Source organism: Suncus etruscus, chromosome 9, assembly GCF_024139225.1.
Source record: "Suncus etruscus isolate mSunEtr1 chromosome 9, mSunEtr1.pri.cur, whole genome shotgun sequence".
Lineage (NCBI taxonomy): Eukaryota > Metazoa > Chordata > Mammalia > Eulipotyphla > Soricidae > Suncus > Suncus etruscus.
Genome location: NC_064856.1, coordinates 65,207,662 through 65,222,387, shown reverse-complemented (window position 1 = coordinate 65,222,387; position 14,726 = coordinate 65,207,662). Strand labels below are relative to the sequence as shown.

At 37.7% G+C, this 14,726-nt stretch overlaps 1 protein-coding gene across 1 annotated transcript in view; it reads right to left on the bottom strand.

Annotated features, from left to right (window-relative positions):
* The window catches only part of INSC (INSC spindle orientation adaptor protein), a 127,505-nt gene that overhangs the window by 64,061 nt on the left and 48,718 nt on the right, over positions 1–14,726 (bottom strand). The window contains exon 2 of the mRNA XM_049781019.1: positions 11,795–11,895. Within this exon, the coding sequence (XP_049636976.1) occupies positions 11,795–11,895 (101 nt within the window). The remainder of the gene's footprint in view (positions 1–11,794; positions 11,896–14,726) is intronic.

Below are 14,726 nucleotides of genomic sequence, written 5' to 3'. Positions count from 1 at the left end.
ATTAAATGCTTATAATACAATATATGCCTTGCTTTTATAAAGATAAAAAACAACTTTTTATTATTCCTGTTTTATAGAGGAAGAAAAACTCATATTCAATAAGTTTCTCTAAGTCAACTAAGATCTCCAATTAGTGCCACCAATTTAAATTCTGTGGCTTGACCAAGCAGTGCCCTAATGTAACTCATTACTGTTTCTGTTACCGGAAGCCAAGGAATATTAGTTTGGCTCAAAGTAACAATGAGCCAATATGTATATTTGACAGCTGCCTCCTCACTGATGACTCAGAGCCCATCTTATTCACTCTGACATTTTAGAAGCCCTCATGCAGAGAGAAAAACACTATTAATATTCCATAGCCTTTCATTAACGCACGAAGGACTCATTTCTATTTACCTCTGAAGAGGATGCGTGTGTGTATTCACATTGTCATGTACATGAGAGCTGGTATAAGGACCTAAGAGCAAGAACACTTAATGAGGAGCCATCCTGTGTCCCCACTTGCCAATAGTTGTGTTCCTGGTGCGTGACATCTTTCTACTCTCTCTGAGAAGCTCTTTCCTGACCTGTTCTCCCCATGTCCCACCCTTGTTCCACCCACACCTACTTATTTCCATTGTTCAAATACATCACCCTCTCATCCCCTCTTTATTTACATGTATCTCTTCATCCTTAAAATCTCAATCTATTTCCTAAAAGAATTTTCAGGGACCCCTAAATGAGCTGAGGTACCTAGCTCCCCTGTGCTGCAATTTCCTTTTGAGCCCCACCCATAATACAGGTCTCAATTATTTACTTGCTTGGTCTGTCCTCACAATGTGCCCCCTCTCCCATTAAGAGGATACAATGAAGAATCCCACCACCTATGAATGTATGTGATTGAGTTAATTTGAATGTCTTAACTAAAAGAGGAGAAGCTAGAGATGTGGTTCAAATATAAAGCACATTCCTGACTTGCATGACCAAGACCCTGTTTCTGTTTCAGTGCTGAATGGTCCCCCACCAGGTATGGCTCAGGTGGTCCCTAAACACCACTGGGTACACAACAACATAAATATCTACTCTATCAAAATAATTTTGAGCAAATAGAAATAAAACTACTTATACTGTGATACTCTCAGTTAGATACATCGAGAATGAAGGGAGATGAAAACATCAAAGATATTTTATCTAGCTGAGTGTTACAGGGGAAGAAACTGAAGCTTGAAGATAGTCAGTGACTATTGGAGTTCATTCTACTTTTAAGAGGTAATGTTTTCCTTAGCAACCAGCCCATCAGGTTCCAGAGCCCAGATAGGAAATGCACTGATTTATGAAAAGTTTGTAGGCTATTCAAACAGTACCTTCAGTCAGGTAAGAATGAGGACTGACATTCTCCCATGCCTAAACTCAACTACAGTTGGTCTCAAATTTCACGACTCTGAAAAATGATCTGACATGTAGACATAAAATATAGGTTTAGTTTTGTCCTTCCCATTTTAACTCCTTTCTGAAGAACTTTTGAACCATTTTGATCTTTTTTCATTTTTTCATTTTGAACCACAGATCTTTTTTGTCAACACCCTATGGTCATTCTGTGTGTTTCCTTGCAAGTGAGAATTGAATTCACCAGTAGAGGGGTTTCAGGAGCCCATCCACACACTCTGCAGGGCCTTACTGGCCTTCACCAATGCCCCTAACTTGGACAGCTTTTATCTACCATGTATCTTCATGTCACTTGAAACCTCAGGCTCCAACCAAAAACACTTGGAGGCAGATTTCAAGGACAAAAGAGCCTTCACGTTTGGATGCATGGTCAGGTTGGCCTACCAAAAGTGCTCAAGATGCAAAGATTTAGAAAGGTCTCTCCTGTATCTATACTCTTTCGGAATAAGTTTGAAGTCCCAGTATCCTCAGTCATTTTTGGGTGCCTGCTCACAGAAGGTGGGCCCTTGGAATTTAGTCTACAAAAGCTGATCAAGAGAAAAGCCTAGATGTTCACAAAGATCAGTCAAGACTCAACAGTAAGAAAGAAGGTGTCATTAGCCCAACCTGGTCAAAAGTATACCAGTAACTATAGCAATGATCACTTTATCTAAATCCATTCTTTGTATCCTCCATCACCCATCCACATTGAGGAAAGATTATGCCTGTCTCTATATAGATGAGGATACCCTGTCAAGAGGGGCCAAAAAACACAACCATTATTCAAGCCCAGTTTCTAGAGACCATAATCTCTGTGTCCATCACATAAGCACTTCAATACCATTAGGAGTTTTGGGCAGTGTACGCTGAACTCACAGAGGGTAGATGCCTGACTTTTCCTGGGAAAATGTACATAAGGAAGTGACATTGACCCTGGTTCTTAGAGAAGATTTAAACAGGATGCTAAGAGCAAAAGGACATCTACATAAATGTAAAAAGGTCTAATGTTGTAAAAATATTAATTTTCAAAGTTTTCTTTGGCTCAAGATATCAAAAGTCTATAGTGGCATTAGAAGTGGTGGCTAGAAAGGGATTTCTAGAAAGAAAGAGGTCAGCTGATCAAAACACTTGACTGTTATAACTGGGAATTTTGACTTAGTTTTCAAGGCATTCTGGGAGACAGTGAAAGCATTTTAGAGTAGAACAGTAATATACTCAGCAGAGTGAGTAGAAAATGAACTAGTAGGCAATTAAAAACACAATAGGGAGTTCAGAGGCTAACTTGTTGGGAACTGATAGTTATAGGACAGAGAACAGAAGTCTGGAAAAGGTAGTGACATTGGACTGCAAAAACTGATTTGAGATGGGTGACAGAGTTTCAAGGCAAAGTTATCAAAATCTATCTGACTCCTTCTGCCCTGGGTGACCAGTAGGCCCTGGTTGACAAGGAAAACTCACTCATCGAGGGAGAACTTTGGTTTCAGAGTAAAACATTATGGCATGTAGTATATATATAAATCTACAGAATTGGTCCCCAAAGTGAAGGACAGTTTCTTCAGCAATGTCCATCCAAGGGCACCTAGCTTTCTCCTCAAAAAAGACCAGGATTTTTGAACTTGATGTGGCCCTGCCACAGGCTGATCCACTCCCAGCTGTGGTCTCTGTGCCGCCACATAATGAGGTGCTCTTCTCAATTTTGGAGTCTAGGGAATGCAACTCATTAAGGTTTGGACCATGTTAGCTCTGAGTATCCCATAATTGTATAGCTTGTCCAACTCTGTCATTAACTCTGCTTTTCTGGGCTCCACCTTTCCTCTTGCACTCTCAGACTGACCCCAACATATACAGTCCAGTGAAACAAAAAGGAAGCTTTAGTTGTGCAGAAGAGTTGCTTTCTGTCTCCTACTTCACAATCCTCACTCTCAGTTAACCAGTTTTAGACACAGACTTAGAGCTGCCGGCTCATGAAAACTTTCTTTTTCAAATCCTAGCACTGATTTGATTACTCACACAGAGAATGGGGAATTGAACATTTAGGTCAAAGCAAATGGACTGACGATGAGTCACAGTCAATTTATGGTGGAAAACCACCAAAGTCAGGAGCCTGTAAAATCACCCACCAAAGAGCCAGAGGGTCTAGGGGATCAGAGTTGGATTTTTTTGTCTCCACTGCAATATGCATTCTGAGCACCTGATTCTATAAAGTTCATCTATGTGCTAGGAAATTGCTAAACAGTGAATGGAGCTTGAATAACTTGGCAGCTCTCAGCTAAGTCCCTGAGAGAAGTAGATCTGAAATCTCCAATACTCAGACCCCTTCCTTTTGGATAGCACCTCTCCTGGACATCTGGAAAGAGGTGATCAAGTCCCAAATTTGAGCTTTCTGGAGTCTTGCAGCTTCCAAACACAAAACCAGATGTAACCACAATCATCTCCACGTACCAGGCTTCTGGTCTGGTTTTGTTAGGGAGTGGCATATAGTAGGGAGTGGGGAGGATTTTGTGGGGTGTTTCCATCCAGTATTATTCAGGGAGAAACTGGGATAGGAGAAAGGAAGAGCATAGTTTCGTACAAAAAATTGGAGTATGAAACAAGAAGAAATCCAAATATTTCTAATGTCAGAGGGAATGAACTATCTTCAGAGCAAACAAGAAAAATATCAAATGATAGATCTCCTTCTATGTTCCAACCCTGTAGTAATAATGGCTAGAGACTAGCATCTCTAGGTTAAAAGAAGAAACTAAGGCATTACCTCACATGTTTAACACCTCACTACTACTAATTCAAAGCACAGAAATATGAATTTAATTTATCTGAACTGATAACTTACCCCTCAGAAAAAAATTCTCTTGAGGTTTATATAGCTGTAATAAAATAGTAACTTTGCTAAGAATTGACAGTAACTTGGCTAAGGATTCAACTCTCAGTTCCACAGCTGTACCTCTACAATGCCATTCAGTTCTTTTATTTGATAGGTGCCTTCCTTTAATTTTGTTTATTTGAAGCGTCATGATTTACAACACAGTTTATGCTAAAGTTTCATGCATACAATGGCCCAACACCACATCCTTCACTAAGTTTTTCACTTACCTCCACCATGGTTTCAGGGTCCCCTCACAACCACACCACTCTCCCACTCCTGCCTCTTCTTGGTAAACTCAGTTCTGTAAACCAGTTCTCTGGCTATGTAGTCTCTGAGCTTTATTATTCCCATATTATGTTTCTTTATATACCATATATGAGATAGAAAGAGAGATAAATAGAAAGAGGGGTCATTCTGTATTTGTTCCTTTCCTATATGATTTCACTCAGCATGATAACCCTCCAATTTAATTTACCTCGTGCTCACTTAATGAAGTGGTCTAATCATTTTTTAAACTATTTTTTACTAATTTTTACTATTTTTTACTCTGTGTTGGTTGAACACAGTGTAACTCTGCAGGTCAACTGGCCCCATCAGCATAATTGTAGACAAAATTGTACTAGTACTACTTCAAGAACAGGGAAGCTATGGAAGCTAAACAGAGTGTGACAAAATTTTCTCAAGGTCTGACTGAAAAAAAATATATCCTCACCCATATAAATCTTGTTTGGTTGCATTCTAGCTATAGGCAAAACACGAGTTCTCTTTAGACATTTCCTAGGAAGGAATCAGAAAACTTTACTTCAGTAAATGTCATTGCCTTCTCAGCCCTGAGGTACTAAAATAAAATGTTTTTGTCCAGAAAAGAATTTGGACTATCTCAAATTCTCACATAGACTTCTTAAAGATCAAATATGAAATGGTCCCTGAGAATCTCTTGCTTACCTCCATATCATTGGGTGAAGAAATTAAAGTTCAGAAGAGAAAAAAAAAAGAAATTTTTAGGGATGCACAGCAGAGTAACACAGATCTCGAGCTGGAGAGGCAAAGGGACAGAAAGAGAAAGAGGGGATGGCAAAAAGGAAGAAAAGAGGAAAGCAATAGCCTCTGACATTCAGACTATATTTCTCACTGCACTGTACTCCTCTGCAAGGGATTTGATGATAAAATGGCAAAGATTTATATTTTACCAGTGAACTTTAAAACAAAAGCTAAAACTATTTTTGAATTATTGTTCCTTAGAAGGAAAAATGTTTCTCCAATTCTCTTACTCCATCAACCAATTACATCCGTAGCTTCAACTCTGTAAGTATATTGAAATTAATCAAGATAACGCTCAAGATTATTTTCCCTCCAGGCAAAAATATTTTATTTTAAAAAATGAGAATAGCTTTATGGAGACAGAGTAGTTTCTGGAGAAAGGATCATAATCCACACATATCATTTAATTTCTAAATCTCCTAAAATACCTTAGACATTTGCTATTCAATTATACAGCATCTATAAAACATTTACTTAACAACAACTTATTACTGAACTCCTACTGGCATGTTTTAATCATAATCAGGAACACAGATGTCTATAGAACCTATACAATTCAATTCCTGAGATATTGATTATTGTTTATCACTGATAGACGTGATCACTGGAAAAACAAAACAGTTATATAAATCAACATTCTACCCAGGGCCTGACCCAAAGTAAATTTATAGTCTAAAAAAATTAATTTCACTCAAATTAAACTGATGCCTACTATAAATAAAACTACATAATAATTTTTATTGAGATTAGGACACAAAACATGTAATATTTATTAGAAGTTGCGTGGGAGAAAAATATTCCATATAAGACAGAATTCCACACTGGACGAATGCTGTAGGCTACTGAAACAAGTTCATAATCCACTGGGTGCTTTATTTTTCACTCATCTTATCATTAAGGGATGGTATAGATGAGCTCTGAGAAAAACTTCCAACATTTGGTGCCTTTATGATTCCAGTTCTCAGTAGTTCGGTATTTAAATCCATTCTTTCTTCTTAAAAATAGCTGTCCCACTGTTTTAACACCATTACACCCTGTGTTTCTGTGGATTTCTCTTGGGAAGGCTTTGAAGGTCTTCCTTTGGGTTTAGGTAGCAGAAAAATGTGTAATTATCCCACTGACAATTACAGCCTGTTCATTTCACCACGGGCACAGAAAATAGACCAGTAGCAGCAGGAAAGACACAGAGAGAGACCATAGGTGCATATACACAAGCCATTATCTACTGGGAATCAGGCTGGTCTGTGATACCCACGCAGACTCAGAGAAGCTAGACGCCTCCTCAACAGCAGGCATGGGATACCCAAGAGGCTGCCTGACATTTGTCGTGTAGAACTAGCCCATCTCGGGCTCATGTGAGGCTGAACAGATACCAAGTGAAAAGAATGATTCACTCACAGTGAGAGATCGTGCATGAAATACCTAAGTTATATCGTTATAAATCTAACTTAATTAAAATATAAATGAGAAAGTTTGTGAAGAAAATATTATGTCTGATTCTATCACTAACACTTCTCAACACAGCACCTTATAGGGCACATGATATGCACATTTATATACTTGTAAAACTTTTTGTGGAAGGCTAATTAATAAATGAGTAAATGACTAGTTTGTGTAATGTCCTCAAGTACATTGTAGGGAAAATAGACATAAAAATGAAATGACCAGCACTAATATTCCAACTTCTCAAAAACCAGTCTGTGCTCCATTCCTATGGACTCTGTCCTGGGACAAATAACTTCATTATCACTGATATGACTTTTCTTCATAGTATGGACATTGGTTTAGCCACTTTTTCCCTTAAAATAATAGCTTGTTGTCTCCAGCTATCAGTCCTTTAGAGGCTGTTCAAGTGCCACTACAGCTAAGGTAATTTGGGGGCCTAGATCTGCCTGCTCCAGAGACAAATGAAGGTGCTATATATAAGCACTGGCCATGTCATTTTGGCCAATGAACAGCAAGTCTGATGTTTTCCTCTCTCTTCCAAAAGTATGAATCCCAAGGCATCTTCAGACAACCATCCCAACTTTAGCCTCCATCTCAAATATTATTTCCCAGTGGACCCAATTTATAATTTCTCATTTTCAAGGTAGAAATAAGAAGATAAATAGGTCATCAAGATCAAATGAGTTGTTATATGTAAAAGTACCAAGTTTACAAAAAATGCTATATGAGGGATACACAAGCACCTATGTATACAAAGTACTTTACAAAAAAGTATGCAGGTATTTTGTGTATAAAATTTTTTGGTTTTATTTAATGGAACTAGAAATAGCCAGTCTATTAATCAGCATCTCCCCTCATTGAAAGTATCTCTAAGATTAAAAGTCAAGTATTTTAGATTGATTTGCAGTAGATGTGGTAGAATGAAGAAAGTTGATCTGAACATAGCTCTGAGTGTACCTCTTATATTAGCTTCTAATTTATTGCATAGGAACCTACTATAGATACTATTATTCAAATAATTGATCCATCATACTCCTTGTAAAAATGAAGGCTTTTTTTATTGTAGAGGACAAAATCCTGAGTGTGTGAAACGAGGGTCCAAGGTGTAGATCAATACAGCTAGGTTCCAACCAAGATACCAACTATTGTATAGCTAAATATATTACCAGTGTTCTAGAGGCAAAAACATGGAATCCCAAAGACTGAAGAAGAAAAAGAAGCTCTCCTGCTATCCAAAGAGCTTGTCCCAATCCATCCCACAGTCAAATCTTTAAATTCCAAGAAGTGTGTTTTCAAGATCAGAAATATTTTCACAACTTTAGTAAGGAAGAAAGAATTTGATTCCTTATGATATATAACCCTGAATGATATAGTTTTGCACTGTGCACTCTGAGCTCTAGAAAGAATTTTCTTCCTGATCTGCAGAATTTACCTAATCTTAAAGTAAGCATCACTACTATCCAGAAACAAAAAAGAAAACTAGTTGTCTTACATATTAATCAAAGCCTACCACCTAGTAAAAAGTAGAGATTCAAACCCATCTCTGATTCTAAATCCCCTATGCATTCAACTATTTAGGTCACAAAAATGTTGATAAGAGTATGGCTTTGTTGAATGACTCATTATTTTCAAGTATGAAAATATGTGTCCTAGGAGATTCAGATTTAATTAAAGTTGAGGACCCTCTCTTCCCTATTTCTATTGTGATCGTTGCCCTGTATTTTCTTCCAGGAGTTTATACCTAGAAAAGGGCTTTTTGATGTGTTGTTTATTCATAAGGGTTTCAAATACCAAAGGTCTACCCCATATTCACCCAGGCTGACGGATGAGATGTCCACACAACTGGACAGTATTGTGTACAGTTAAAGGAACAATGGCACTATAGAACAAAATTTCATTTTAGTGGAATACAACATAAAGAAGTTAATTATACAGCATTAATTATTTATCTGCGGACAATAACCATGGTGTGATCTACACAAGAAGGTTCTGCAGCTTAGAACAAGAGGAAAGAAGAGGTGGTTGCTATTGTCTGTTCATAATGCAGCATCAGATTGGACGAATTAACCCCTCTGACATTCTGTAAATACACATGATCCTTTTCTATGAGTAAGACCTGACATGCCCCCCAAAACACATCTATTTAGTGGGTTGTGAGGCCCATGTATCATGTGCCCTCAATATTCTGGGAAGGTTTGGCAACACAAATCGTGAATATGTTAAAAGAAGTACATAATTTATTTTATTAAAAGTAACATCACTTTTTCTCTGGAGCCACCATGCCTATAACAGAATGTAATACAGAGAACATTTTAAATAAACATTTTCTCAGGTTTCTATATTGATGGCAAGCCAGCACTTCTAGAGTCATGTTTAGTTTAGAGATTTCTTCCAAAGAAATTTGCTCCACAATAATCATTTAAAACTATATCCTGCCTGGGGCAGGCGAGGTGGCGCTAGAGGTAAGGTGTCTGCCTTGCAAGCCCTAGCCAAGGAAGGACCGCGGTTCGATCCCCCGGCGTCCCATATGGTCCCCCCAAGCCAGGGGCAATTTCTGAGCGTGTAGCCAGGAGTAACCCCTGAGCATCAAATGGGTGTGGCCTGAAAAAAAACTAGATCCTGCCTAAAATAATAAGAATTTGTTTCATAAATAATTGCCATGAAAAATTTTAATTACTATTCTTAAAACTCTATGGAGACTATAGTGGAAGAAAAAAAAAACTCAGTGATTCTCAGATGTTAAGATTGTGTCTAATTTGGTCTCATATATTCCATGGACCTTTTTCGTATCTTGGAGAAGATATTGATGTAGATTGAGCAGTTCCTATGTACAGGAGGGTGTTTAATAATATTACTTTAAAACCTCAAGACAACAGAATAATGTAAGATAAATGGTATCCTTCTATATATTATAATAACCAAAGGATACAACTAATAAACTGCAGGATTAAGATTCAGTCAGAACTTCTCACTACTTTCCTAAATGACCCTGTGAGGATAACTTTTCCTCCACAACACAGGTTTTGGTTTGACTATTCCCTGGCCTATATTGCAGAGCTGCAGTTGTCTTTTTGCCGCCACAGTTCTGGGCCATAGCCTTGAATGGGGTAGAAGAAATGAAGACTGAAAGCCCACTTTATCAAGATTACAAAAATCCCTCATTTTCCTTGTATAAAATATTACTCTATTAAGGATATCTTTTGTAGATCAGAGTGCTTCAATAAAAAGAGATCATTTAAAATGTAGAAAGAAATCAAAAAATAAAATATTGGGCTACTGGTTCCTGTGTTTATTTACTTAGTGAGGTAACTTGCTGAGAAAATGGGACCAGGGGAGAGATTTAGGGACAAATTCCCTAAGATCACCTATACAGAGTCAACAATCCACACTTGATAAATGCACACTTGTCTTCTATATCTCTCACTGCATGGCCAATATATTGCTTATGTTAAATCATTTGATGTACACGTCAACTCTGTAAGTTATTATACCTGGAGAAACCAACCAGTTAATTAGATTCAGGAACTTGCATAAGGAACACACAACTCATGAAAGGTAGATCCTAGTATTGAATCCCAGCAGTCCAGTGCTCAAAGATGACCTGTTATTCACCTCATGAGAAATAATCAATCATTCCAGTCCCAGTTTCCATCCCTGAGAATGTCTCTTAAAATGTTTTCATTTCACCATCTCTGACCTATGCTGGGGAGAATCTGTGTGGACAGGTAATTAAGACCCAGGTGATACTTATCTACAGCCTTGAACTGGACAAAATTTTTAATTGACTTTTCAACAGTATTCTTATGCCTCAGTAATAGGCATGAGAAGTTTTGTTTATAATGATGATTTGTGAGAAGTTTATAATGATATCTTCATGAAGTTCAACCTGGTCCTAACAGTTTCTTAGAAAATATTATATTTTTTCTAATTTTAAAAACAGCACATACTCAAAAAAGAAACCTATAAAACTTAAAAAGAATAAAAAGAATAATGTATTTGTTGGTCATACAGAAATACTATATGCCTAATAATAACTTTTATGAACAAAAATATATAGAAATGTATATGGGAAGCTGAGTCCTTTGTGTGTGTGCAAGCATATAATAGGGGATTACTGATAATGTTTCACATAAGATGCCATTTAAAGGTACAGTGTGCAAAATAATAGACCAATAATTATGGAAGATCCTTGTAAGGGCTACTTGTATTCTGCTCCCTCAGTAAATTCCCATAAAAATGTCTCAGAAAGATTTCACTTTTGTACAGAATGTAAACAAAGCAAACAGCCTAGTCAAACAAAATAAAAACTTTTTATCATAGAACAGAAAGTGTTTATTTTTTTAGCTTTTTTTTAAATAATTTTTGTGACCAAAGTGAATTACGAATCTTTCACAGTAATATTTAAGGTACTTAGTGACAATAAATCAGGGCCACTCCCACCACCACTGTTTAACGGAATGGGGTTGGATGGAGGTGTGTAAATGGATCAAGGAGGAAAAGATAAGATGGAAGATAAAAGCCAGAACTATTTTGTTCGTTGGTTTTGGTTTTAGGGCTACCCCATAGAGGTCAGGGCTTACTCCTGGTTCTGCACTCAGGGATCATTCCTCGCAGTCTTGGGAGACCATACAGAGGTGTTCAGGACCAAACTCAGGTTGACTTCATTTGAGGTGAACACTATCTTCTGTATATCTGTACTACTGCTCTGGTGTGGAAAACTAGTCTTTTGATGGACACCACAATGAAATGTCTGCAAATGTCAAAGTCTAAAGATGTACACCTGAAACTCAAATTTTTCTCCAAAGAAAAATTAATAAGAAGTTAAGAAAAGCCCTCCTTACTCAGGTTCTCTGTGCAACATAGCCCAGTTCCGTTCACCTTTACTGTGAATCTGGTATCCCCATTATCTTTTCCTAAGCTTCCTCTTCAGATGATGAGTAGAAAAACAGAGTCATTTGCAGCTCAAGAACCTGGGTCTAGGCCTGAACCAGAGTCCAAATGGGCCAGATATGGTACTGAGAGATTCAGTATGGGACTTACCGCTGACCCCGCAAGGGAATGGAGTCCAGATGGCGGCCCCCAGGTAGCGCCATCATGTTGATCCCAATCTGCAGCAAAGCCTGCCCACAGTGGTCTGGGGTCTGGAAAGAGAGGGCATGATGGGGTCACTGAAAAGAAAAGATGCAATTTCTTTCTCTCCAAGATCCTGTTTACAAGGAGCAAGAGCAGGTGTGAAGGTAAAATCTCCCTACTTCTCCTGACTTGTTGAGCCATTTTTATACCTGCTATTTTTCTACAGAATCCAACTTTATTTTGGTCCAAGTTCATATAGAAACACCAACAATCTTCCTATCCCACTGACAAACATTCACTTGGCCCATTTTATTTTGTACCAAATAATGGAAAACAAACCAGCATATAATGCCTAGGACAAACATATCATTTAAAAAAATGTTGTTAATCTGAAATTCACATTTAACTGGCTATCTTACATTATTTGCTAAAATTGCTGAGTTGGTATACAAACTTATTGGCTATGAACTCTCATTACATAGGTGTCTTGACTTTAATTATGCTGGAAAACAAAACTCTGTAACAAGCATGCTATTTGCTTTCCCAAATCCATTTAACTCGAGCACATATATTTTTACTCAAACTGCTGGTGATTGGTTTAGGAAAAAGGCATGAAATTCAATGTAGGTCAATGTTTCATGACCTAACTGTTTGGAAGAAAAGTTTTTTTCCCCTAACTGTGAGTTATAAGGTTGAGAATATCTCTTCCTCTGGATCTGAACCAGGAAGCACATCACTTTAAGAATGCAAGAAACCGGGGCCGGAGAGATAGCACAGCGGTAAGGCGGTTGCCTTACATGCGGAAGGTCGCTGGTTCAAATCCCGGCATCCCATATGGTCCCCCGAGCCTGCCGGGGGTGATTTCTGAGCGTAGAGCCAGGAATAACCCCTGAGCATTGCTGGGTGTAACCCAAAAACCAAAAAAAAAAAAAAAAAAAAAAAAAAAGAATGCAAGAAACCAATTCATGATAAAGAAACTACCTGGAGGAAAAAGTAGGCATATAATACCACTAATATCTAGGACTCTGATCATAGATCATAGGACCACTAAAATCAAAGATCATAGGAACCTGACAGAGAGACATCGTATCAACCTACCCTAGACTCTGACACACTTGTAGGCTTCTTGTTATGTAAGACATTAGGGTTCTTATTTTTTTCACGCAGTTTAAGAGAGGAGTTATGTTCATCTGACAAAAAGTAGCCCAGTTGGTAAAAGTGAACCAGGTGAGGTCCTCCAGTCTACACTAAGTCCCATTTGACTCACCTAGTTTTTATAAATTGGAGCAAGACAATGGCCTCCTACTTTTTCCTAAAAAAAATACTGTTTTTTTCTCCTACCTCCCTATATCTCTTCCTCATTCCTCCCTCTCAGATAACTTCTTTCCATATCTCTGAGGAAGCACTCTGACCATCAACATGAGGAAAGCAGCTTTCAAGACACTCAGAGAAAACACAAATATGAGATTGTTAAAAATACAGCTGTGGAAAGATATCATCAAAGCCCAGGAAAATAAAGCTCTACTTCATGATTACAAGTGACTCTTCAAAGAGCAGAGGAGGACTTCCATTATTAATAGACATGTAGCTGAACACAAAAGACCCTTCTGATGCTTGGATTAAAAAAATGAAAGAGCCATTCTGAAAAGTAAGGATGACATTTGCTAAAAAGTTTAGGGAGCCAGAATAAACTAGGACATTAACCAACAGACACTGTTTCCTGGTCTGAGGGACTTGTTAAACTAATAGTCCTTTAAATGCAAGGACCCTCACCTCCAGTGTTCCTGGCACAGAGCCGAAGGCGAGGCAGTTAGCAAGTCATTTGTGTGCCTGTTTAAAGAATCAGTAAAATAATTTTTTAAATACATTTATATTAAGTCCTATTTCTTTATTTGAAACTGAAAATAGTTTCTACTTTGTGAGATTATTATGATAATAACACAAGACAACGAATCTAGACATTAGCAGGCCAGGATGTGAGCTAAGTAAATAGTAACTTTGATTATTACTATTATTTTTTATTATTATGACCTGAAAGTCTATTGTGTGCTCAGCTCTGAATCAGTTATGTTAAGGGAGATGCAAAATTGAGAATAAGCAAATAAAAGGCTTGGCACAATGATCACACACAATGAATGCTCATTATCACCAGTAGCATCGTCACTGTTTTGTCCATCTTTATTATCATCATTAAGGAGTGTATTTTGGGAACTTAGTGCATCAGTCACTGAAAAAGGATGGCCAAAAAGAAAAAGCTAGAAACAACAAAAAAGAAAGATCTGCTCCTTTTGTTTATGCTTGAGTAAAAAGCCCCAAAAGAAAATAACAACTGCTCAAAGGTTAACGCTTTTATGTGATCAGGAACAGTGATTTTCCTTCTATCATACAAAGAAAGTAAAATGAGCTTAATGATACTCTTCAAGAGGGAATAAAACTTTAGACAGGTAAGGAGGCAGAGACGGGATTCAGAGTTGTATAGGGTGCTGATGATCCATACCCTAGAACTCAGGGGCACCCTTTAAAACTGACCAGGTAATTGCTGGAAAAGACTATCATGAGTGAAAAAGGTGGATAAAAGATGTTCTCATTTTTTTAAAAAAGTAGGACTATACTGGGGACACTGGTAAAGGAACAGGTACTCGAACATGGTACAGCTACAACTCCATCGTGAACAACTTTTTATTTCACGGTGATCTAATTAATTTAAAATTAATAATTGAAAAAGAAGTAGATAGAGAGAAGGATAGAGAGCTAGTAGAATGGGTAAAACATTTGCTTTGTGTGCAGCCAATCTGGGTTCAAGTCCCAGCAACAATTGGTCTCTTGAGCACATTGGAAGCGATGCCTGAGCACAAATCCTGGAATAAACCCTGAACATCACTGGGTATGGGCCAACAAA